We start from the raw sequence: 24,928 nt of genomic DNA on the forward strand, positions 1-24,928 counted from the left end.
TTTAAAGATTTTATTTATTTATTTGACACAGAGAGACAGCCAGTGAGAGAGGGAACACAAGCAGGGGGAGTGGGAGAGGAAGAAGCAGGCTCCTAGCAGAGGAGCCTGATGTGGGGCTGGATCCCAGAATGCTGGGATCATGCCCTAAGCCGGAGGCAGACGCTTAACGACTGTGCCACCCAGGCGCCCCATAAGGGGTTCTAATCTTTGTTAGGAGAAAGGTATCCAGAGAGCATAACTGGGATGTTGGGGATGTTCATTGCTACTACGTTGTCATCATTTCAAGTTGTAAGAACTTGGAAATATAGTGTATTAAAAATTATGATTTGAAATTAGTGTTTCCAGTTTGTTTAACATTATAGACTTTTAAGACTTCTTTTTTAAATTATACTTGAGTCTCTTCTCTTACACAGAAAATTTTGATCCCCAATATTAATATAATTAATTATGGTGCTTTATCCTGCAGTATGTATACAATTACTTCTGCTCAGGCCCTTAGAATAAAATGTAAGTATTGCTGATTGCCAACAGTGGGCCATCATCGTGTATAGATTGAAATGTTTTGTTATGGTTACCTGAATGCCCAAGTCACCTAGTAAATTAGACATTTTGCCAAGGCATGGATTTGGATCATGTGGCAAGATTGAGACAACCACCCAACCTCCCCATCACTATGCTTCTTGGTTTTTGTTTGCATATGTATTTTGTGTGGGAGCATGATTTTCCGTTTTAGAATTGATAATATAGTACCTCATTGAACGCCTTACTTCCACAGAGAAGCCGTAAAGGAAAGAGCATAGGCTTTAGAATTAAATTCCACTTTTCCTACTTAGTAGGTTTATGTCATTGGGCAAGCTATTTAAACTCTTTGAACCTGTTACTTTTCTGTCAAATGGGGATACCTTTCTGTATTTTAGGGTATTGGGGTGTAATAAATGAGGTGACGTATGTCACCAACTGTCATTGTGCTGACATGTAGATGCACAAGAAATTTAGCCATTAATAATAATCCCTTGTTATTTGGTGCTTTTCAGTGTAGCCAGAATCACCTTTTTGTTTCAATCCCATTAGTGTCACACTGGAGAAACTGGATGGCTTTGTTAAAGGCCCTGTTCATATGATGGTTGGAATCCTTGCTAACACCAACCACCTTTCAAGATGGTGGTCAAGCATGGTTCTTTCAGTATGGACAGATATGGGAATATTAGGTAATACTGTATCTTTCATTATTGATCACCTATAGCATAATTTTCTTTATTTGTAATTTACAAAAATGTATAATACAAAGTTTTTAATGTTTTGCTTAAAAGTCCTCTGATGAATAAGAGTACATTGTCTTGCTTAATTCCTTCATCCATACCTGTATGCCAGCCCATCCTTTCTGCTACTCCTAAGCAGAATGAATACATATTTTTAAAGAATCCCTGTTTCTTTCTCAGGGAGTATATATTCTGATCTTAGAAGGGACAGGACATGTAGCTGGGTGGGATGTGTTTTAGAGGTACCACTCTGTCCTTCCTGGTCTTAGGTTCCTGGGACAGTGCCCAATTTTTCCAGCCCTGGGACTCAGCAGATTTCCTGGAGGATAATTTTCAAACATATTCCAGCCATTAGCTCTCTTTTTAATTATTTATATTTTTATGAGTCAGCATAATCTTATATCTAAACTTTTAAGATATTAAAGAATTGACATCTCTTTTTAGGAAAATGAAGTCTTGCTTTTTTAGTTACAAAGCGAGTAAACATTTAAACCAAAGAGGTACATTAAACACTTTTTAGAAAACAAAAGATAGAACTAAGCACAACTTTAAAATGTTTTTAAAATACAGAGAAACTGTGCCAAGATTTAGAGCTCAATTAAAATTCCATTCATCAAATACTTATTGATGACCAATACATTGCTGAATCATGCTGTTAGTTCCTTGCTCTTAGGGACCTCATGGCTAATAAGGAAAAGTTACAATTAAATAATTATAAGTATGTAGAGGACCAGGAAGAAGTATCAGGTGCCAGGGGTACAGGTACCAGGAGAATGTGACCTTACTGAGGGAGAATAGATGCGGTGGGGTTAACAAAGACTTCCCTCAGGAGGTGATACTTAGCTGAGACCTAGAGAATTGGTGATAATTAGCAACGTGAAGTGGGAGGTAGAGGTGGTATCAAGGGAAAGATGGGGGAAGTGATCCAGATAGAGGGAACACTGTGCAGAGAAGGTTCTGGAGTCAGGATAGAGGTGTATGGTGTGAACTGATGGAGACCTACAGTTGGAGCCGAGAGAGTAAGAGAAGACCATTGATAAGCAGGGGCTCCCTTTGAATAATAATATAAATAACCAGAGTTAACAGAAGTATCTTTAGACTGCCTTCTTTCACATCAACTTTTTTAGCCAAAATATTTAAAACAAAAGTATATTGTTCATTTAGCAACATTGCCCTGATGTAGAATTTATTAAACTAATTAAATCATAAACTGAATTGCAGTTATCACTTTTAAACCTATCAAGCAGGTGGACATCGTGGTTAAAGTAAGTTTAGATTCAGTGTGTCAATATTATAGTCATTTCTTAACTGCTTCCTTGTAACTGATACTCCTCTGTGAATTAAACTCTGATGTTGAATATTGGAGTATATTAGCATAGGAAGTAAATCTTCAGAAATTGGAAGCAGTTCTGATCTAAATAGCTATTTCTGCAATTTACTAGTACCAAACTGCAATTTAAGAGTTTTAGAAATCAAAGTAATTAAGAAAGCTTAATTGCCAATTAAGAAGAGAGAGAATTACCTGTAGGACTGAGAGGCATGCATTGTGGCATTGAAGAAACCTAATTTAAATTCACTCTCTTAGTGAATTATTTTGTTGTTTAGAGATGCTCTCAAGTTTGTCATCTTCCAAGACATAAAAAGTATGGGAACTTCTTTAATCTAAGCAGGACCCAGGTAAAATACCTGGTATTAATAATAGTGACCAGTTTTGGTTGTTAAAGCAACAGTAGAGTGGCATGTCTGTTTGAAATGGAATACTTAGCCCAAGCAAATTTCGTCACCTTTGAAACCTTCCATGGCTCAGGAAGACACAAACAAAACCCAGTGGTTAAATAGTGGTTGAAGCTTCTTGGCAGAAATTCTAGTAACCAAAATGAGTGAATTTTGGATTCAAAGAGTGTTTTTTCATAAAAGTAAACTGAGGAAATGAACATGTTGACTGAATAATTTGAGCTGTAATCATGAGACTTAACAGGTGTCTAAACCAGCAGCTGTTCTGTCACTTTTTCAATATTATTTTAATATTTAGTAATGATTTTCTTGGGCAGTTTAAGTATTGCATTGCTTTTTAAATGTTCTATGCCATGGGCTAGGAAAGCAGACATGAGATGGATTTTTTGGAATAGGTGTCTACATTTCGGCTTTTTGCTTTGTTACCAAATTTGTACCCATTCCCGCTTGTTTTCTAGTCTCCTTGATTTTACTAATGCTTACATTTCAGTGGACACTGGTCATCAGGTAGCCAAGTTTGTTAAAATATGTCTTCTAGGGCCTACTGTGGATCTCTTGAATGACAGTCTGCGAGATCTGGAAATCTGCATTTTTAACTAGTTTGCTAACTAATCCCTTCATGTGTTAAAGTTCGAGAACTGATTATCCCTGCAGAATATTTCTTTCAGATTGTGCCCAAGGACATAAGATGGTGTGTGCTGTTATAGCCTTCCCTCGTTATTACTGCTCCTTAAGTGTTAATTGAATCATCCAGTGATAATATACAGTCTTCTTTTGCTTAACGTATTTTACCTTCACTTTTCTTAGTTGATATGAAGAGTTCTATGTAATTTCGATATTTGAGGAAGGAGGATTATAAGCAACATCATCATGTTAGATGCTGCAAGATGCTGAAGAAATAATTCAGGAAAAAATGGATACCTTCCAGGACCAAGATTTGTCAGTTAAAGATCAACGTCTTCCTGACATAATTATCCCTCCACCTGTAAGGGAAGACCGAAATGGAAAAGAAACTGTATATAAGAAGAGGGGATTTCTTGGGGTACCTGGGTGGCTCAGTTGGTTAAGTGTCTGTCTTTGGCCTAGGTCATGATCCCAGGGTCCTGCCCACATCAGGCTCCCTGCTCAGCGGGGAGTCTGCTTCTCCCTCTCTCACTCACCCTGCTGGTGTTCCCTCTCTCCCTGTGTCTCTCTCTGTTCAATAAATAAATAAAATCTTTAAAAAAAAATCTTTTAAGATTTTAAAAAGGAGTTCCTGCTTCAAACTCTTTAAAAAATACAGATCTAATAACTTTCTGTATGCCCCAAGTCTCTCTTGCTCCATTTTTTTGATCCCTCAAACTGGAAGTTCCCAGAAAGTCAGCAGTTATACCATGTGTATCTTGACATAGTTTGTGGTATCCAGATCTAGTCTTGCATCTAATATGGCCAAATTGTTGAATAAATAAATTGTGTTAATTTTTAATTCCTAGTAGGAATTTCTTCCTTTGCATTCCTTATTTTAGATACTCTTTATATTACAAACATGTAATTCAGTTGGCATTTATTTATACAACTGTCTTCTTACTAGGCAGTTCCTATGTGGCCTGAATTTCTCAGAAGAATGAAACATATAGCCTGTTGGTATAGTTACTTTGCTTTGGGGACTAATATGTGATTGATTAAACTAAGCAGAACAAAATGTCTCCTTTAGGCCTCTCCCTGTGTGAGTCACAGTCTTGTGAATCCCAGCAATAAAGAGGGGAAAGTATGTAATAATGTATTTGAAAATGCCACCTGGAATCTGGAGTCTTCTTGGTTCATTGTCTCCAGAGTAAACTGCCTGTCTCCTGGGGAGTGGCAGTGGCCTGGCTTCCAGAGAGGGGGGAAGAATTTGGGCATCTTCTTCCTGGATAAATGAACTTTCAACCAGTTTTCCTTTTTTCAGCCCTTTTCTTCAATCCCCTCTCATTTCCCCTTAGGTAGGCCTTGCTGTATGTGCTCTATAGGGATACGTTGTTTCCTGATTGGCACACACTCCTCCACAGGCATCGCAGTTCCAGATTGCTCTACTCTGCTTAGTCAGTTAACTTGTTCTGTGTTCCTTCCTCCAAAAAATGATTGTTGTTTCTCTTCCTTATCTTCTTTGTTTTCTTTTTCATCCTGGATTTATGCCTTTTTTTTTTCTATTGAGTTTATCAAGTTAGTGAATTTCAAGTGGGAGCTGAAGTAAGTGTGTGTGTTTTGAAGGATTTCATCTAGACCTTTCCATCTATTTGGAAGTACTTTTTTTCTTTTTTTTCTTGTAAGGGTGTGAAATAAAAGCACACACTAGGGCAAGTTTTCACCGTAAGTGTGTGTTTTAATTTTAGTCTTGATCATGGAGGTCTTGAGCCAAGAAATGGAAATCTAGTCTTTTCTGTCCTATTTATGTTATATTCTACTTCTTGGCACAATTTCTGAGATCAGAGATTGTTTTGTTTTGATTCTGTGATCTTTATGGGCCATTGTACTGTCAGAAATCGTATGAATCTCTAGCAAACTTTTTTTGATTATAATAATTAGTTATGGTAGTCAACATTCTATGATTTTAATTACTACGTAGGTGTCTTTTCCCTGTCTCCCCCCAGTTTTTAGTCAGAGCATTATTTCTGATCTGGGGAAGAATAAGAGTGATAATACATCTGGTATTATCGTATAGATAATACGTCTATTATTGAAAGAGAGCTGCCATTTTTATCCTTTTCATTTTTTTCTTGCCTTACCTATTTTATTATTATTTATTAATCTGAAGAATAATTTTAACCCTTAAGTTAGTTTGCATATACATGTGATCTTTACTTGCTAAGCATTTCTTCTGTAATTTGACCTGCATTGCAATTGTATTTTTGTATATTTATTCATACAATGTTGCATAATCTGATCCGTTGTTGGAAACCTAAAGTAGTCAATGATATCTTACCACTAAAGTGTTATTGATGGGTATGGTTTACCTAGGTATTCTTCAGATGTGGTTAAAAATCCTCTTACCTTTTCCAAATTCTTATTTTAAAAGTCTAAAGGAGATGCTGGTGTAACACTGCTATTTGGATATTAGGGTGCTTTCTGTTTTAGATTACAATCAAGAATATGTTACTAATATTAAACGTCTGTATTTCCTTGTATTTGCTTTTTTTTTCCTTTCCTACACAATTAAATTTATGAAAAGGCTTACCTGTGGATTGATTTCAAAATGGCTCTGAATTATATTGAATGAGTCAAAAATTTATGGCAAATTTTGTCTTCTGTTTTCAGGTTCTGTTCTAGATATTATTAAGCACATTGTGGCAAAGGGGGAGCACAAAAGTGGAGTCCTAGATGAACCTACCATTGCTACAATACTCAGAGAAGTGCTGGAAGGGTTGGAATACCTGCATAAAAATGGACAGATTCACAGGTATGTAAAAGACAGCACTCTACTGTTTTGGAAAACGTAGTAGTTGTGCTGTATCATTTTGTTGAGACTATTCCCCATTTTTCTGCAGAATTGATCATAATCTCTGAGTGTTATGGCTTTTTGTATCACTAGTTTTAGCACATTGTGGTTAGGATTTTAATTACACAGCTAGCAAGTATTTAAAAAGTAACATATTTTAGTCGAATTGAAAAATACAAAAACAGGAAAAATTCATCATTTCCTGTTAGGAGGCAATCATTGCAATCACTGATGACATTTCGTGATATTTCTTTCCAGTTTCTTTTATATGCTTAAAAGATACTTAAGACAAAACTATGTATAGGTTTTATTGTTTTTTTTTTTTTACCTTGAGTATTTTCTCAAATTACTGAAAGCTCTTTGTAAAATAACTTTTTATTAAGACTTTTTTTTTTTAATGTAAAAAGATATGTATCATTTCATAGTGCAAGTATTCCTGGTTGTCTCTATCTGTTCAGTCCCTGGGTAGGGATAATAAGAATCCAAATGGCGATGGATGGTATGTTACCCAAATCTGTTTAATCCCTGGATTTAGTTTTCCTTCATATCAGGCAATCTTTTCAGCCATTCTTAAGGATAGTCTCATTGGATATAAGAATTTGCTGTTGACATGGCTTTTCTCTCAGCAATTGAAAGATGCTGTACTACTTCATTCTGGCCTTCAGGGTTTCAGATGAGAAGTCTGTCGTTTGAATTGATGTTCTAATATGTTATTTTTCCCTGGCTTCTTTCAAGATTTTTTTGTCTTTGGTTTTCTGAAGTTTAATTATGATTTCTTGGTGTTGATTTCTTCAGGTTTATTCTGTGTGTGGTTCCCAAACTTCTCGAATCTGTAGGATTTTGCCTTTTACCAAGTCTGGGGAGTTTTTAGCCATTATCATCTTTGGGTAGTTTTTCAACCCATTTTTTTCCTCCTCTTTTTTCTGGGACTCCGATAATGCAAATGTTAGCTGTTCTGTTATTGTGCTGTAAACCCTGAGGCTCAGCTTAATTTTTGTCATCCTGTTTCATTTCTCTGTTCAGATTGAATAAATTCTCTTGATTTGTTCTCAAGTTCTCATTCTGTCCTCTGTATTCTGCTCTAGAACCCATTGAGTTTTCTATTTGTTATTGTAATTTTTTAGGTAATTTGGTTCTTTTTTATAGCTTTTCTCTGCTGATATTTTCTGTTTTTCATTTGTTTTGATAATCCTAAACTGCATGTTGAAGCATTTTTATAATGGCTGCTTTAAAATTCTTGTCAGGTAATTCCAAGATCTGATTCATTTCAGTGGTGATGTCAGTTAATTGTCTTCACTTATTAAAGTTCTTCCTGGTTCTTGATATGATGAGTGATTTTTTAATTGTACCCTGGATATTTTGGATATATGTTAGGAGACTCTTGATCCCATTTAAATATATATTTTAGCAGATATTTACCCTGTTTGGGGTTAATATATAAGTCTTGGTCTACTTTCGTGGGCTGTAGTTCCAGTGACAGTCCTTACAGTGCTGTTCTGGTTTGTTTTTTCACCTGGCACTATTGGGACTCTCTACTCAATCCATGCTGATACAACCATTGAGAGCAAAAATGCACGACCCCAGGCCTGGTGCTGCTAGGTGGAAGGTGGGAGATAGATGCTGTACCTGTGGGTCTGTGAGCACTTTTATGGGCCTACTCTGTGGGCCAGGCCACTTGGTGCCAGTGGGGCTCCCATTCATTCTCTGATGGTATTGCCTGTGGGGATGAAGGCATTTGCCTGAGCCACCTTTTGCTGCTGAATAGAGAGTTGGGAGATACTGGGCCTGGGTTGTCCTTTGCCACTGTGTGGAGGGCCAGGAAGTGCCGGGCCTGGGTGGTTCTCTGCAGCTGGATAGAGGCTGGGGGTTGCTGCTGGTGTGGGCAGTATGGGCCTACCTGCTGCAGTGGATGTGGGGCGGAGAATGGAGTTTCCCATTTGGTTCTTCATTTAAATGTCTGGTTCTGGCATAGTGGGCCAGCCTGCAACTCCAGCTATGTGGTCCTTTGCTAGGTTTGTGCTAGGTTGCCCCTTTCCTGCTTTTGGCCACAGAGAGCAGGCTTGGAGGTTTTTTTTTCTGTTTTTTTGTTTTGTTTTTATTTGTCATCTATGCCTCTTGATACTAGTGCCCAGTCCAGGATATGTGAAATTAAAAGAAAAGTCAGAGAAGTCATAGAGTGCTCTTTGAAAGTGGACTTGGATTAGTGTAAATGTTTATAGCAAACTCTAACACAGCCACTAAAAAAAGAAAAAAGAATTAATATTGCAGAGAGGAGAGGAAAATGGAATCATGTAAAATGCTTAGTTAAAATCAAGGCAGAAAAACAGGTGGAAGACACAGCAAGATTGTAATCTTAAAAATCACCTACCTTTAAGGAACTAGAAAAGAAAACTAAGAACAAACTAGCCCAAAATTAGCAGAAGGAAGTAAATAAAAAGATCAGAATAGAAATATATGAAATACAGATGTTTTGGATGTGACACTAATAGCAAAAGCAACAAAAGAAAAATTAAATGACTGGGACTACACCATACTAAAAAGCTTCTTCATGGCAAAGCAAACCATCAACAAAATGAAAGGGCAACCTAGGAATGGGAGAAAATATTTGCAAACCACATTATCCAGTAAGGGATTAATATCCAAAAATATACAAGGAACTCCTACAACTTAGAGACAAAAAACGATAAATAACCTAACTAAAAAGGGGGAGGGGCTCCAAATAGACATTTTCCCAAAAAATGATATACAAGAAAAAGTACTCTATATCACTAATCCTTGGGGAAATGTGGTTAGAACCACAATAAGATACCATCTGACATCTGTTAGGATATCTGTTTTTAGAAAGACAGAGATAGCAGATGCTGGATGAGGATGTGGAGAAAAGGGACCTTTAGTGCACCAATGTTGGCGATGTAAACTAGCACAGCCACTATAGAAAACAGTAGGGAAGTTCCTTATAGAACTACCATATGATCCAGCATTTCCACTTCTGGGTATATACCCAAAGGAAGTGTAAAATCACTGTGTCAGAGCCAATTTGAAAACAACCTACGTATCCATCGAAGGGATAAAGATGTGGATTATTATTCAGCCATAAAAAAAAAAAGAAGGAAATCTTGCAGTTTGTGACAACACGGATGAACCTGGAACACATTATGCTAAGTGAATTGAGCCAGACAGAGAAAGACAAATACTGCATGATATCACTTATAAGTGGAAAAAAAAAAGTCAAAATCATAGAAACAGATAGTAGAAAAGTGGTGTCCAGGGACTGGGGATTTGGGGATATAGGGAGACATTGGTAAAAGAGTACAAACTCAGTTATAAGATGAGTAAGTTCTGCTAAGAGAGTAGAACTTAAATGTTCTCACCAAAAAGTAAATATGTGAGGTGACATGTGTTAATTAACTCAATGGCGAGAATCCTTTCCCAGTGTATACATCTATCAGACCATCACATTGTAACACTTTAAATTTAATCTTACAATTTTGTCAGTTATACCTCAGTTTTTAAAAAATCACCTACTTAACCCTAATCCTTCAGCAAATAGATAAGCAAAGGCCCAGAAAAGTAACTGATTAAAGATCAGGCAACTGGGACGCCTGGGTGGCTCAGTCGGTTAAGCATCTGCCTTCAGCTCAGGTCGCGATCCCAGGGCCCTGGGATCGAGCCGCATGGGTCTGCCTGCTCCCCCTGCTTGTGTGCTCTCTCTTGCTCTCTCGCTTTCTCTGACAAATAAGTAAAATCTTAAAAAAAATAAATAAAGATCAGACAACTATCAAGTGGTGAAACTTAGGTTTTAAGGAATAGAATATGGAGGGGGAAAAAAGCAAGGTATCTCCCCACCCCCACCACACACACACCTACAAACTTTTAATTAGGTTATTCTGAGAATAGCACCATTTTAAAGAAATTATGTCAGTGAAATTAGCCCATTTATAAAAGTATCTTAGTCTAGGAAAAAAATAATGCCTCTAGTTGTGTAAATTTTCCAACCAGCTTACATCTTAACAAAGAAAGGTGAACTCTTTTTATGGTAATGAAGCAGAACAGTTGACTCTAGGGAATAATATTCAAACTAGAAATCTTGGAAACATTGAAGGCATATTCTTCAGACAGTAGGACTTTTCATCTCAAATTATATCCATTTGTTTCGTACCTAGTTAAAATAATGTGTTAACAGATGACTGAAAAAGGGCATGACCAAAGGTGAAACATTTGGGAGTATATTTCCTGTGCTCTCAAGAGGAAAAGGTGCCCTGAAAAACAAGATTCCCATCCTCTGGACAGTGATAACCCTATGGATACATACCTTGATACTAGCAATAAGCATAATTCAGTTACTACCTCAGTTCTGATTTCATGTTCATCAAGCAATCTTCTAGAAAAAAAAAATGTGCCAGAAACTGCTAATTGGCCCCTAGCGTGTCTCTTCTTTTTGAATCATAAAAACATGACATTTTTACCGGGCATATGACCATCCAGCAGAAAGGCAACATTTCATAGTCTCCCATGAGGACCAGATACAGCTGTGTAAATTAGTGTCTAGCCACTGTGATGAGAACAAAAATGCATATACTATTTCAGAGTCGTTCCCTTAGCAGGTTTTGTCAACCCCCAGCCCTAGTGACATTAGGGCTGGACAGTGCTTTGTTGCAGGGGCTGTCCTGTGCATTATAGGGTTTATTTAGCAACATCCCTGGCTTCTACCCATTACATACCAGTAGCACCTCCCCCGCCCCAACCCAGTGTAACAACCAAAGATGTCTCCAGACATTGCCAAATGTCCTGAGAACCACCGCTAATAGAAAGTGGCATAATCTCTATTTCTCCTTTCCTTCCTTCCACTGAAATGTGGATGTGGTGATAAGCCATCTTGGACACCATAACAGGAACTTAGGGATGGTAGAACAATGTGATAGAAGGAGCCTGAGTCCCTGATTCTGTGGAGTCACCGTGCTGGACCAATGTCACTTATGCCTAGACTATTATATGAGAGAAAAAAAAGCAGTCTTCTACAGCCATGTAGATCATCGGGGATTGATAAACTATAGCCCGCCAGTTAAATCCAGCCTGATGTCTGTTTTTTGTAAAAGCAGCAACAAAACAGTCAGTGCCCATTCATTTACAGATTGCCTGTGGCTGCTTTAGCACTATGAAAACAAAATAATGGTGACAGAGAACATCTGGCCCATAAAGCCTAAAATATTTACTCTCTGGCCCTCTAAGAAAGTTTGTTGACCTCTGGTGTAAATAATAACAAGCATTCACTGAAACTTGTGTGCCATATAGTATTCTGAGTAAATCGTGTATGTTACCTCATTTAATCTTTATAGTTAATTGATGAGGTAAGCTACTCTCTCATCCCCATTTTACAGATGAGGAAACTATGGCAAAGAGAGGTAAGTAATTAGCCAGAAGTCACCTACCTAGTGACATAGCTGGGACCCAAATTTAGGCAGTGTGCTTCTAAAACCTGCTGGGAAGGAAAGACTATGCTAATCTGTGAAGCTGAGTATACGTTAATTTAATATCAGTTACATTTTTTTAGTTAACTAAATAGAATTTAGATCTGTCGCTGGAGTTATTTTCTTTAAATACACTATGTGTTGTCTCTTTTATTTAATATATCCAGTCCCTGTTTTAAAAGTCGAAATCTTCACCCAGAACACAGGAAAAAGTATGTTTTTTATCCTAAAACTTTACATATACAGACTTTATATAGTTAAAGGAATACACATTAAGGTCACTGTCTTTTTTAGAAAGCAGTGGATAGATTCACATCAAGTTGAGGCAAAAATTCAATCTGTGTTCAGTTTTGTATGATTATAACATCTACTTTGAATATATACCAGCCCTCATTTAGCTAAATGAGTAAAAGAGCCAGAAAAAATACTGGAAGAAAATAATGGCCCCAAATTGCCAAATCATGAACCATGACGAGGATGAATACAAAGAGATCTGAGTAGACACACTGTAGTTACACAGTATCTTGAAAACAGCAAGATTTGGAAAACAACTCATCATGTAGGGAGAGTGGGAAAGACAATGTTTGTGTCTCCTCAGAATTCATATGTTGAAACCTTATTAGTATTGTGATGGTTTCTGGAGGTGGGGGTCTTTGGAGTGTGATTAAGTTATAAGGGTGGTGTGCCCCCATGAATGGGATTGTCCTTTTAAAAGAGACCCTAGAGAATTCCCTTGCTCCCTCTGCCATGTGAAAAGATGGTCACCTATTGTTAGAAGGTGGAAGAGGGTCAGTAATCTATCCTCCACACTGAGAAGGCATTTGGAGACCGAAAAATGACACGCATCACTCCATACTGTTTACACAGTTTTATTTGGAGTAACTTCCTGATAGGGGGATTGCATGGACTGACAGTCCAGGCAGCGGTGCGACTCTTCTCTGCCCCCATTCTCTGTCTAGTCCAGATCTTAACCAACAGTTTTTATAGTGTGAGGGGCATGGGGGTGATATCAAAGGGTAGTTACCTAAAGTGGCGCCTTCTCTGTGTGTCAGAACAAGCCTCCCACATCTGGTCAGGGCATTCATTAACCTCCACGGGGCCTGGAACATGTGGCTCCGCGGGAGGTCATTGTGCAGGCATGGACAAAAATGGAGGGCCAAAGGTGGAGTCAGTGTTGTCAGCACTCCTATGCCTATGAACCAGGAAGTGGATCCTCAGCAGACACCAAATCTGCCACTGCCTTGATCTTGGACTTCCCAGCCCCAACCGCGACAAATAAATGTTCATTGTTGAAACCACCCAGTCTGTGGTATTTTTGTTGTAGCAGCCTGAACAGAACAAGCTAAGACAGTAGCAATATGATTGAGAGCTGACCGATCAGAACAGTGGAGGCCAGAGATTAGTGAGAAGGGGCCCTACAACCCAACAACCCCTTCAGAATTCTTATCTTCCTGGGGAATTATTCCTATTTTTTAAAATTATATAATGGCCCTTTCCATTCCTAGAAATGCTTTTGTATTAAAGACAATTACATCTTATTTTAATATGGATGTACTAGCTTACTTTTGCTAAGCATGTCTTTCACTGTGGCTCATTTTTTCCTAGGGTCCTGATTTTATGAAGAGGTCTCAATTCTACTCTCAACTTTAAACTAGTCCAGTGCCATGTGTTCTGTTTAGGGGGTGGGTTTTAAAACCTGAGGTTTTAGCCATTTCTTCTCTCTCCCAAGGCTTACTCCTCTGGCTCCTAAGTGTCCCTTTCATTTTTGAAACTTGAGGATTTCCTTGTCTTTATTTCCTGTTCAGCTATGTGACAGTTTCCCTTCCTAATTTATCCAGCATTTCTTTGTAGCAGGGAAATGGTGGGTTTTGCAGCAAAGTCCTGGGCAGTAATGATGAAAGACTGTTTGCCATGTTACCGGAATGGATTCTCTATCTCATTCTTTAAATCAGAGACTCTCAACCTTGGCTGCTTATTGGAATCACCTGGGAAACTTCGGCGAGTACTGATTCCTGGATCCATTGCAAGACATTCATTTAATTGGTCTGACATGAGGCATTGGCATTCGGGCTTTTAAAAGCTCCCCAAGTGATTCTAATGCAGCTGAGGTGGAGAACCCCTGCTTATACTTCAGTAGGAACCACTCTGAGTTGTGAGCTTCACTGAGACTTCAGCACACTTTGATGTTGGTCTTACTGGGAAACAGATGGACCTATTTAGTAGGTTTCTCTTGATACTCCTCATCTTTATTTCTGGTCCATTTGTGTGTTAGCCTGGTGGCTTGGGTCAGATAATTTTCCTCCATCTTCACTATGATCCCTGCTGACCCTCTAGGCTTTAGAGGTTTTGACTAGGGTGAACAGGTGTCTGAATTAGACTTCTGCTTTTCTCTCTGCATCTACCTACTCCAGTATTTTTTCCTGTTAAGGAGGTTAGCTCTAACAGAAATGTTGGCTAGTTTAAGATGCCTAAATGTAGTGTATTTTCCAGCTTTCATTTTGATTCATTGCTTGTCTTGACTTTTTTCAAAATTTCCACAAACTGTGCCTATTGATGAGTCATAAAAATGTCCTGGGCAGTAACTTTTGCTGTGTGCTAATGAAAAAGTCAAGCATGTCTATGATAGTCCTTTTAATTTTACAAGGAATTTGTAACTTTGGTGCAATAGCGACACGTGAGAAATGGCATTAAGCTGTGAAAAACAAAACTCACTGTTCTTATTTAAGAGTGGATGGTAGATTTAACCGGTGGGGCTGCTGGGTTGCTTGATATTCTTTGTGGCAAAGTAAAAAATGGTTTTTAAGGACTCTGTTGATTTCCAGATATTTAGTTACAAATCTTTTCCTTGAAAGGTCAGTTGTCCTGTTGGGTAGGAGGGCAGACTGTTGTGTTTGATTGTCCAGTGAGCCATTTAGCTTCGTGATATTCCTCTGCTTTTATTCCTGGAAGCTGTTCTACAGATTGCACTTTGGTTTCTTTCTTTTTCTTTTCTTTTCTTTTTTTAAAGATTTATATATTTGAGAGAGAGAGAGTGAGTGCAAGTGTGAGTGGGGGGAGGATCAGAGGGAGAGAATCTCAAGCAAACTCTGCTGACCGATCTCATGACCCTGAGATCATGACCTGAGCCAAAGTCAAGAGTTGGATGCTTAACCAACTGAGCCACCCAGGAGCCCCTGCGCTTTGGTTTTAAATGGGAAACAAGAATTGATTATCTGAGGAGTTGATCAGGAAAAGTAGTCACCCAAAGTGCAGGCTCTACTGAAAATGGATTACTCCCTCTTCGCTTATGAAAGACAAAAGCTTATGAAACATTTGAATAGGTAATACATATATGTGGCTTAAAAATTGAAAAAGCACAAAATGGTATATGATAATAAACAAGTCCTGTCAATATCAGCTGTGCTAAGTCATGTTGATACTATGTACTCTTGATATGATGTGATGAAAGTGGCACTTCTGTGGCCTTCCTTCCAAAAACTCCTAACACCAGTCTCATCATGAGGAAAATTCCATTAGAGGGGCATCCTACCAAATACTTGGCCATTACTCCTCAAAACTGTCAAAACATCAAAAACAAGGAAAGTCAAAGAAACTGTCACAGACAAGAGGAACCTAAGAAGACAATAATTAAATTTAATATGGAATCCTGAATGGAATCCTGGGACAGAAAAAGGACATTAGGTAAAAAATTTTTAAAATATGAGTAAATCGAGGACTTGAATAGTGGTGCATCAATATTGGTCTCATTAAATGTACCATACAAATGTAAGATGTTAATAATGGCAGAAACTGTAAGGTGTAGGGAACTCCTCTGCACTATCTTCTCATTTTCTGTGTAAATCTAAAACTGTTCTAAAAAATAAAGTATTCTTTAAAAAGTCTTCTTCCTTTCCTGAACCTCTAGTACCCTGGTCTAAAGGGACCCACTTCTTGCCATTTTTCTTGTGTCTCCTTTGAGAGAGATTCTATGCCAATATAAACATAATATATGTATATTCTTCTTTCTCCTTAAAAAAAAAAAAGACAGTGGCAACGTACATGCATAGTATTATTTCACTTCTTATTTGGTGATTTTTCCATATTATCTCATATATTCATTACTATTCATAGTATTTCATTATAAAGATATACCACAGTTTAACTGGTTTCCTGTTGTTGGATAGTTAAGTTGTCTTGTTTGACTGCCGGTGTATTAATTTATAACCCTGTCATTTGGAACAGAGTTAGGAGGTGGGAATTGGGGTTTGGGATGGTGGGAAGGGGATAGTCAAGTTTTATTTTGGTATTTAGCTGGATTCATTCATTCATTTTTTTAAATTTAATACTCCACCTATATCTGGGAGAGGATTTGAGGGAGATTGTTTAGTTATTTAAATCTATTTGATGAATATCTTGGAGATGCCTCCTGTGCACTAATCATAAGTGCAGGTGATACAGAAATCTGTTAAGGTATAGGTCCAGATCTTTTTTTTTTTTTAAGATTTTTATTTATTTATTTGAGAGAGAGATTGAACGAGAGAGAAAGAGAGCAGAGAGTGAGCATAAGTGGGGGGAGGAGCAGAGGGAGAAGAAGAAGCAGACTTCCCCATTGAGCAGGGAGCCTGATGCAGGGCTCAATCCCTGGACTCCAGGATCATGACTTGAACTGAAGGCAGATGCTAGGTGCCCCAGTACAGGTCCAGATCTTAGCTCATGGTGAAAGAGCCCCAAGAATATAATGATATTTTTATAGTCTCTGCTAACACTGTGCTACAGAAACACAAACGAGGAAGTAACTAAACTATACATTTTGAGTTTTAGATGTCATTCCGGATGAGCTCAAAAGGCAGTTGAAGGTTCATGGTTGACTCAGTTGGATGGTTTTTGTCATCAAAGGAAGGGAAGGTCCTCAATTTTCTCCTGTTCGTAGTATTCGTAGTATCTGGAGTCAGAGACTTTATGTTTGTAGAACAGACTTAGCTGCCTCCACTCTAAGTTGGCCTCTGGGAGAATGTCCTGTAAATTGCTTAGATTCATAAGCAGTGAAGAATACTCAGTAGCATGATTTCCTTATGCTTCAGTATGCATTTAGGAAAAGTACTGTATACTGTGGTTTGGTGAAGCTGCTACACACAGTTGTGAAACTATTGTTAATTTTTCCCCAATGACTGGTTATATCTAAAGATGCAGGAGGGGACGCCTGAGTGGCTCAGTCGGTTAAGCTGCTGCCTTCGGCTCAGGTCATGATTCCAGGATCCTGGGATCAAGTCCTGCATCAGGCTCCTTGCTCAGCGGGGAGCCTGCTTCTCCCTCTGCCTGCTCTGCCTACTGCTCCCCGTGATTGTGCTCTCTCTCTGACAAATAAATAAAATCTTAAAAAAAAAAAAATAGGGGCGCCTGGGTGGCACAGCGGTTAAGCGTCTGCCTTCGGCTCAGGGCGTGATCCCGGCGTTACGGGATCGAGCCCCACATCAGGCTCCTCTGCTATGAGCCTGCTTCTTCCTCTCCCACTCCCCCTGCTTGTGTTCCCTCTCTCACTGGCTGTCTCTATCTCTGTTGAATAAATAAATAAAATCTTAAAAAAAAAAAAATTAAAAAAAAAAAAATAAAGATGCAGGAGAAGGCAGGGACAGGGAGAAGGATGAAGTGTTGTGCTTTTCACCGGTTCTTTTTTGTGGTAGAGCTTTCCTCCATGAGCTAGTCTTGTTCTTCTTTCTTGTCTAGCTTCAAAGACTGGCTCTCTTTTGTTTATTTAATTATATATTTATTTTTAATTACAAAATAAATACGTGATTGCATTTCCACAAGATATTTAAACACTGTTTCTCTTGACTCCAATTCCATTCTTTTCCAAAGAAGGAACCATTTATTGCTCTCATTTGGTATATATGAAAAGTGTGTGTGTGTGTGTGTGTGTGTGTGTGTGCGCGCACGCGTGCGCACGCGTGTGCATGTGTGTGTGTGTTTTACATTAACAGTGTCCTACAGAATGCGCTGTCCTCTTATTTGATATGTTCACTTAGTAGGATGTATTAGATGATATTTCAAGGCATAACATGTTGATTGACCTTATTCCATTTTTATGGCTATAACAAAATTAGTTCAATATTTCTGCTATTGTTGGCCTTCTGGGTTGTTACCATTTTTGCTTTGTTATTACAAACAACGTTGTAGTGATCCCCCCTTGTACATTTGGGGGTTTCTCCGGGTTATTGAGAAGTGAATTTGCTGCTCTTAGGATACTTCTAACACATTGTTACACGAGAAAAACAAGTTGTAGATTTGACTGGTTAGTGTCCTATCATTTATGTTGGAAGATAAGCCCAGATACGTCACAGGAACATATTCTATTGACTAGACTGGTAATAGTTGGAAACTTTGATACTAGACTTGAGAATGGTGGTCAGAGGGACTTTGGGCTTTTCAGTGATGTTTAGGTTTTTATAACAAGACTGTGTGCATGTCCTATTTGAATTATAGTTACCGATAAAAATATAAAGATGTTTAAATAATTTATATCCATCTTTATGCCTCAGACATAGAATAGTCCCTGTTTTCAACCACATACTGACCATTTAAAAATTTTCATCATGTATTAGGCTGTGGGAAAACAAATCATTATGTTTCAAAAAGTAGAATTAGGTGATGGTAGGTGAGGGTCACATTCTTTGGCCATTGTTATCCCAGTCAAGTATTTAATCATCTTGGGTTTTCTGAATTTTACAGTAAAAAGCTATCTGTTATTGTAGCTTCTAGTTTATAATATTTAGATTCTTGTACAAGTGACTGAAATTTAAAAATTTTTTACTATAGACCTTAATACTCTTTATGTAAGATAAGAGTATTTAAATATTACCATTTTTGTGTGAATACAGTAAACAATTGCTTAAATTATGTGACTCCAAAGAGTAGGTGTTTTTTAATATGTAACTTTTTTTTTCTTAAAGAGATGTGAAAGCTGGAAATATTCTTCTTGGAGAAGATGGCTCAGTACAGATTGCAGGTAATGATTAGTATTTCTTTTTATTTTGATTTAATGGTCAGTAGAACCACCTTACTTATCTTTTGTGTTTTCAGAGCCAGTTTTCTCTTCTAGTCCCTGGACTGTCTCTAGTCAAGCAGACTATGTTGGCATATCCCTGCTGTCTCTCAAGATATCCTACACTATTCATCCTTCATTTTTGATCTCAGACACTTTTCTGTCCATTAGTCATTACCTTCCAGTTATCACTTCTTATCCCCATGGAGTCACCTTCTGTGAGTTCTCATAGCATTCTGTGCTTTCCTTTGAAGGAGAGATACTCAAGAAACCTCACTGTATTTATGAATTAATATGCTGTAGAGGGGTGATACAGAGCTGCTTCTGTCTGGAGATGATTGGGGTATTTGCCAGTGAGGAGAAGGCGTCTGAGAGGTGGAAGTGCACTTTTTGCAGCTTCAGAACTGAAGAGATAAGAGCTGGAGTCCAGGGCCTGCCAGAGGTGGCCATGCTGGTGAAATACCCCTTGTCCAGGCTGAGACTCCAGAGTGGCTGTACTGCAGGATTGTTGAGCAAGCCACTCATCTGAGGCCTCCGCTTGGTCCCACCCTGCTGGGTAATCAGGTGTTTGACAGGAGGAAGATAATCGCCCAGACCATAAATTATTTCTTCAGCTTTAGAGGATAATTTAGGTGCACATTTTCCTTCATGCCCCAACCTAAGGAAATATTTTAACGAAGCCACATAATGCTTCAGATAAAAGAAAATATTGATAAATTTGACTCCTTTAAAATTCACAGCTATTTATTGAAAGAGGAACAAATATTTTATCATCACTAATAAGCAAAAAGGCAAACAGTAGAGAAGATATTTGCGGCATAATAACTGATATAGGGCTCAGATTTAGAATATATAAAGAACTCATTAAGAAAAATCAGATAAGGTTGGTTAAGCATCTGCCTTTGGGTCAGGTTATGATGCCAGGGTCCTGGGATTGAGTCCCACATCGGGCTCCACCTGCTCTGCGGGAAGCCTCTTCTGCGTGCGCGCACGCTCTCTCTCTCTCTCTCTCTGTTTGCCACTCCCCCTGCTTGTGCTCTCTCTTTCTCTCTGTCAAATAAATAAATAAAATCTTAAAAAAAAAAAAAAAAGAAAAAACAGATAAAAAATGGGCAGACGACTTCCCAAATGAAGACATCAAAACATAAATGTAATAAAAGATGTTCAACCTCACTATAATCAGTTAAATGCCTATATTATAGGCATGCCTTGTAGATATTGTGGGTTTGGGTCCAGACCACCACAGTAAAGCAAATATTGCAATAAGGCAAATCAGATGAATTTGTTGGTTTCCCACTGTGTATAAAAGTTATGTTTACACTATACTATAGCTTATTAAATGCTCAGTACAGTGTTTCCAAAAAAACCAGTGCATACCTTAATTAAAAATACTTTGTTGCTAAACATGCTAACCATCCTTTGAGCTTTCAGTGAGTCATAATCTTTTTGCTGGTAGAGGGTCTTGTCTCCATGTTGATGGCTGCTGGCTGATCAAGGTGGTAGCTGCTGAAGGCTGGGGTGGCTGTGACAGTTTCCTAAAATAAGACAACAATGACATTTGCTACAGCAGTTGACTCTTCACAGATGATTTCTCTGTAGCATGCAGTGCTGTTTTACCCACAGAAGAACATTTTTCAAAATTGGAGTCAGTCCTCTCAAACCTTGCTTTATCAACTAAGTTTATGTAATATTCTAAATGCTTTGTTGTCATTTCAACAATCTTCACAGCATCTTTACCAGGAATAGATTCCATCTTGAGAAACCATTTTCTTTGCTCAGCTATAAGAAGCAATTCCTCATTCGCTCAAGTTTTATCATGAGATGCAGCAATTCAGTCCCATATTCAGGCACCACTTCTCATTCTAGTTCTCTTGCTGTTTCTACCACATCTGCAGCTATGTCCTCCACTAAAGTCTTGAACCCCTCAAAGTCATCCATGAGGGTTGGAATCAACTTCTTCCAGATTCCTGTTAATGTTTTTATTTTGACCTCTTCCCATGGATCATGAATGTTCTTAATGGCATCTAGAATAGTGAATTCTTTTCCAGGTTTTCAGTTTACTTTGCCCAATCCCAGTAGAGGATTCACTAGCCGTATAGAATGTGTTCAATAATAAGACTTGAAAGTCAAAATTACTCCTTGCTCCAAGGGCTGCAGAATGGATGTTGTGTTAGCAGGCATGAAAACAATATTAATCTCATTGTATGACTCCAGTGGAGCTCTTGGGTAACCAAGTGCATTGTCAATGAGCAGTAGTATATATTTTTTAAAAGATTTTATTTATTTTAGAGAGTGTGCATGTGAACAGGGGGAGGGGCAGGGGGAGCAGGAGAGAATCTCAAGCAGATTTTGGACTGAGTGTGGAGCCCAACATGGGTCTTGATCTCATAACCCTGAGATATGACCTGAGTCAAAACCAAGAGTCAGTTGGATGCTTGACCAGCTGAGCCACTCAGGCGCCCCAATGAGCAATAATATTTTGAAAGGAATCTTTTTTCCTGAGTGGTAGGTCTCAACTTAAAATATTTAGTAAACCTTGTAAACAGATGTGCTGTCATCCGGGCTTTATTCTTCCATTTACAGAGCACAGGAAGAGTAGATTGAGCATCATTCTTAAGGGCCCTAGCATTTGTGGACTGGTAAATGCACATTGGTTTCAACTTAAAAGTCAGCAGCTGCATTAGTCCCTAACAAGAGAGTCAGCTTGTCCTTTGAAGCTTTGAAACTAGGCATTGACCTCTCTAGCTAGTAAGTCCAGTTTCTTCCAATAGAAGGCTGTTTTGTCTTCAGTGAAAATCTGTTGTTTAGTGCAGCCATCTTCATGAATTAACTTAGCTAGATCTTCTGGATAACTTGTTGCTGTACTTGCTGCTCCACCTTGCACTTCTGTGTTATGGAGATGACTTCTTTCCTTAAACCTAATGAACCAACCTCTGCTAGCTTTGAGCTTTTCTTCTGCAGCTTCCTCACCTCTCTCAGCCTTCCTATAATTGAAGAGAGTTAGGGTCTTGCTCTGGATTAGGCTTTGGCATAAGGGAATGTTGGGGCTGGTTTGATCTTCTGTCCAGGCCACTAAGACTTCATATCAGCAATAAGGCTGTCTTGCTTTTCTTATTTGTGTGTTCACTGGAGTAGCACTTTTAATTTCCTTTGAGAACTTTTCTTTTGTATTCACACCTTCCCTAACTGGCACAGGAGACCTAGTTTTTTGCCTATTTCGGCTTTCAACATGCCTTCCTTACTGAGCTTAATCATTTCTAGCTTTTGAGTTAAAGAGAGAGACTGTGACTCTTCCTTCACATGAACACTTAGAGGCCCTTGTAGGGCCTAATAATTTAATTGGCCTAATTTAAATATTATTGTGTCTCAGGGAATAGGGAGGCCTAAGGAGACAGAGAAGGATAGGGGAATGGCTGGTCAGTGGAGCATTCAAAACACACACATTTATTTATTAAGTTCTCTATCTTATAAGGACCTGGTTTGTGGTACCCCCAAAATAATGACAATAGTAACATCAAAAATCACTAACACAGATTACCATAGCAAATACAGTGATAATGAAAATCTTTGGAATAGTGCAAGAATTATCAAAATGTGACAGAGATAAGAAGTAAGCAAATGTTGTTGGAAAAATTGTGCCAACAGACTTGCTCAATGCAGGGTTGCCGTAGACCTCCAGTTTGTAAAAAAAAAAAAAAAAAAAAAAAAAAAAAAACCCAAAAAACAAAAAAACCACAGTATTTGTGAAGCATAGTAAGGCAAAGCATTAAAAAACAAGGTATGCCTATAAAATAACATTGGGATACCAAGTTACACTGGCTGACCTGGCAAAAACATCTGACGCTACAGTTGTTGGTGTCATTATAAAGCAAGGAAAAATCTCATTCCAGTGGTGGGAGAATTAAATACATGAAGTATGCATACCCTAAAACTTTGGCTTCTAGGTGTATGGCCTAGAGAAGATCATGCTTATGTGTGCCACAGGGCTCATAAGCATTGAAAGGTTGAAACAGTCCCAATACCCTTCAATACTAGAATGGATAAATATGAATAAATTGTGGTTAATTTGCGCTTTTGAACTACAACTACATTCAAAAGCATTAATAAGTTATACAAAGATAAGGTGAAAGAAAACAGTTGAAATAGAATATATAGCATATGATTTCATTTATATAGGTTCAAAACCAAGTACAATTATGCTGTATTGTGTAGAAAGGTAAAAACAAGTGGTAGAAAACTAAAGAAGAGAGGATTCTGGGAAGATGGTGAAGTAGGAAACACCAGGAATCTCTCCACATCTAGACAACAACTGAACCAGCAGAAATCTATCTGATGTAACTGTTTTATAATTCTGCAGTTCCTTTGAAGGTTTGTAAGTTCTAGGGGAAGGTTTGGAAGGTAAATTGTGGTTAATTTCAGTCAATTTCAGAGCTACCTATTCCCTAGCCATCAGCCTCCTGGCAGGCCCCGTGCACCTGTTTTAGGAGCAACTTGCACACAGGTTGTGGGACCCACAGTGGGCAAAGTGGACCCTGTCTTCCAAATATGGATCTGTGCTCTGATCACTGATTGCTGCTCCTGATCACATTGGTGCAGATAAAGAGGCAGACAGCCATTGTTGTGACACCCCATCCCCTCCAGATGACTTCCAGGGACTTAAAGGAACAGCACCTTTTTTTTCCTTCCCTTTGTTTTTTCTCCCATTTTTGGAGCCAGACATTTAAAAATAATCACATTGGTGGGGAAAATTGGAAAATGACTGCACATGCCAGGAAAAGGTATAGAAAAGTCCTGAGAAGAGCTTGTTTATACTTAAGGCTGATGCTTAACACAGAAATAGTCTATAACAACCAAAATAAAAACAGCAACCAAATTTAAGCATCAAACCTTGGGAAAGGGAGATGATCCGATTTCCAGAATAACTACATCATTAGACTCAAATGTCCAGTTTTAAACAAAAACAAATCACAAGGCATTCAATGAAACAGTAAAGTATAACCCATTCAAAGGAAATAAATAATAGAAACTGTCACTGAAAAAGCCCTGACGGCAGATATACTAGACAAAGAAAACTAAAGGAAGATGTGAATAAATGCAAGAAAACAATGTGTGCATAAAACGGAGCTACCAATAAGGAGAAAGAACCAAAAAACAAAAAAGAAATTCTGGAGCTAAAAAGTACAGTAGCTTGTATTATGAATGAAAAGCCCACTAGAAGGATTCAAATGCAAATGCAGATTTGAACTGGCTGAAAAAAGAATTGATAAATTTGAAGACAGGAAAGTGGAAATAATAGTGTCTAAGGAACAGGAAGGAAAAAGATTGAAGATAAGTGAACAGAGCTTAAGGGACCTGTTTGACACCATCAAGCAGACCAGCACACATGTGGAAAGTCCCAGGAGGAGAGAGAAATGGGCAGAGAGATATTTGAATAACTAATGGTTGTAAACTTTCTAAAATTGATGGAAACGTGAATATAAACATCCAAGAAGCTTAGTGATCTCCAAGTAAGATGAACTCTGAAAGACCCTACACATTATAATCAAACTTATGAAAGCCAAAGAAAAAGAATCTTGAAAGGAGGAAGATAAAAGTGACTCGACACATACGAGGGATCCTCAATATGGCTGTCAGCAGGTGTCTCATCAGAAACTTTGGAGGCCAGAAGGCAGGAGGCCAATATATTCACAGTGGTTAAAGAAAAAATTTGTCAATCAAGAATCCTATATCTGGTAAAACTATCCTTCAGATTGAGGGATAAATCTCGACATTGCCAGATAAACAAAAGGTGAAGAAATTTGTTTCTGATAGATCTGCCTGCAAGAAATGCTCATGGGAGTCCTGCAAGGTGGAATGAAAGGACACTAGACAGTAACTCGATGCAGTATGAAGAAATAAAGATCTCATAAAGGTAAATACATGGGCAAGTATACAAGCTAGTATTATTGTAACAGTGGTTTGTGACTTCACTTTTTTTTTCTACATAATAACATTA

General features: G+C 38.2%; 1 protein-coding gene across 2 annotated transcripts in view; it reads left to right on the top strand.

The window, feature by feature from the left end:
- The window catches only part of OXSR1 (oxidative stress responsive kinase 1), a 96,446-nt gene that overhangs the window by 28,849 nt on the left and 42,669 nt on the right, over positions 1-24,928 (top strand). Inside the window, exons 2-4 of one of the 2 annotated variants that reach the window (XM_045798234.2) lie at positions 1,072-1,208; positions 6,267-6,408; positions 18,842-18,897. In XM_045798234.2, coding sequence (XP_045654190.1) covers positions 1,118-1,208; positions 6,267-6,408; positions 18,842-18,897 — 289 coding nt within the window. In that variant the 5' untranslated portion in view covers positions 1,072-1,117. The remainder of the gene's footprint in view (positions 1-1,071; positions 1,209-6,266; positions 6,409-18,841; positions 18,898-24,928) is intronic. The other variant, XM_045798233.2, reaches the window with a different exon arrangement.

Source organism: Ursus americanus, chromosome 20 (assembly GCF_024610735.1).
Source record: "Ursus americanus isolate L20-20 chromosome 20, mUrsAme1.1.p, whole genome shotgun sequence".
In the NCBI taxonomy this organism is placed as follows: domain Eukaryota; kingdom Metazoa; phylum Chordata; class Mammalia; order Carnivora; family Ursidae; genus Ursus; species Ursus americanus.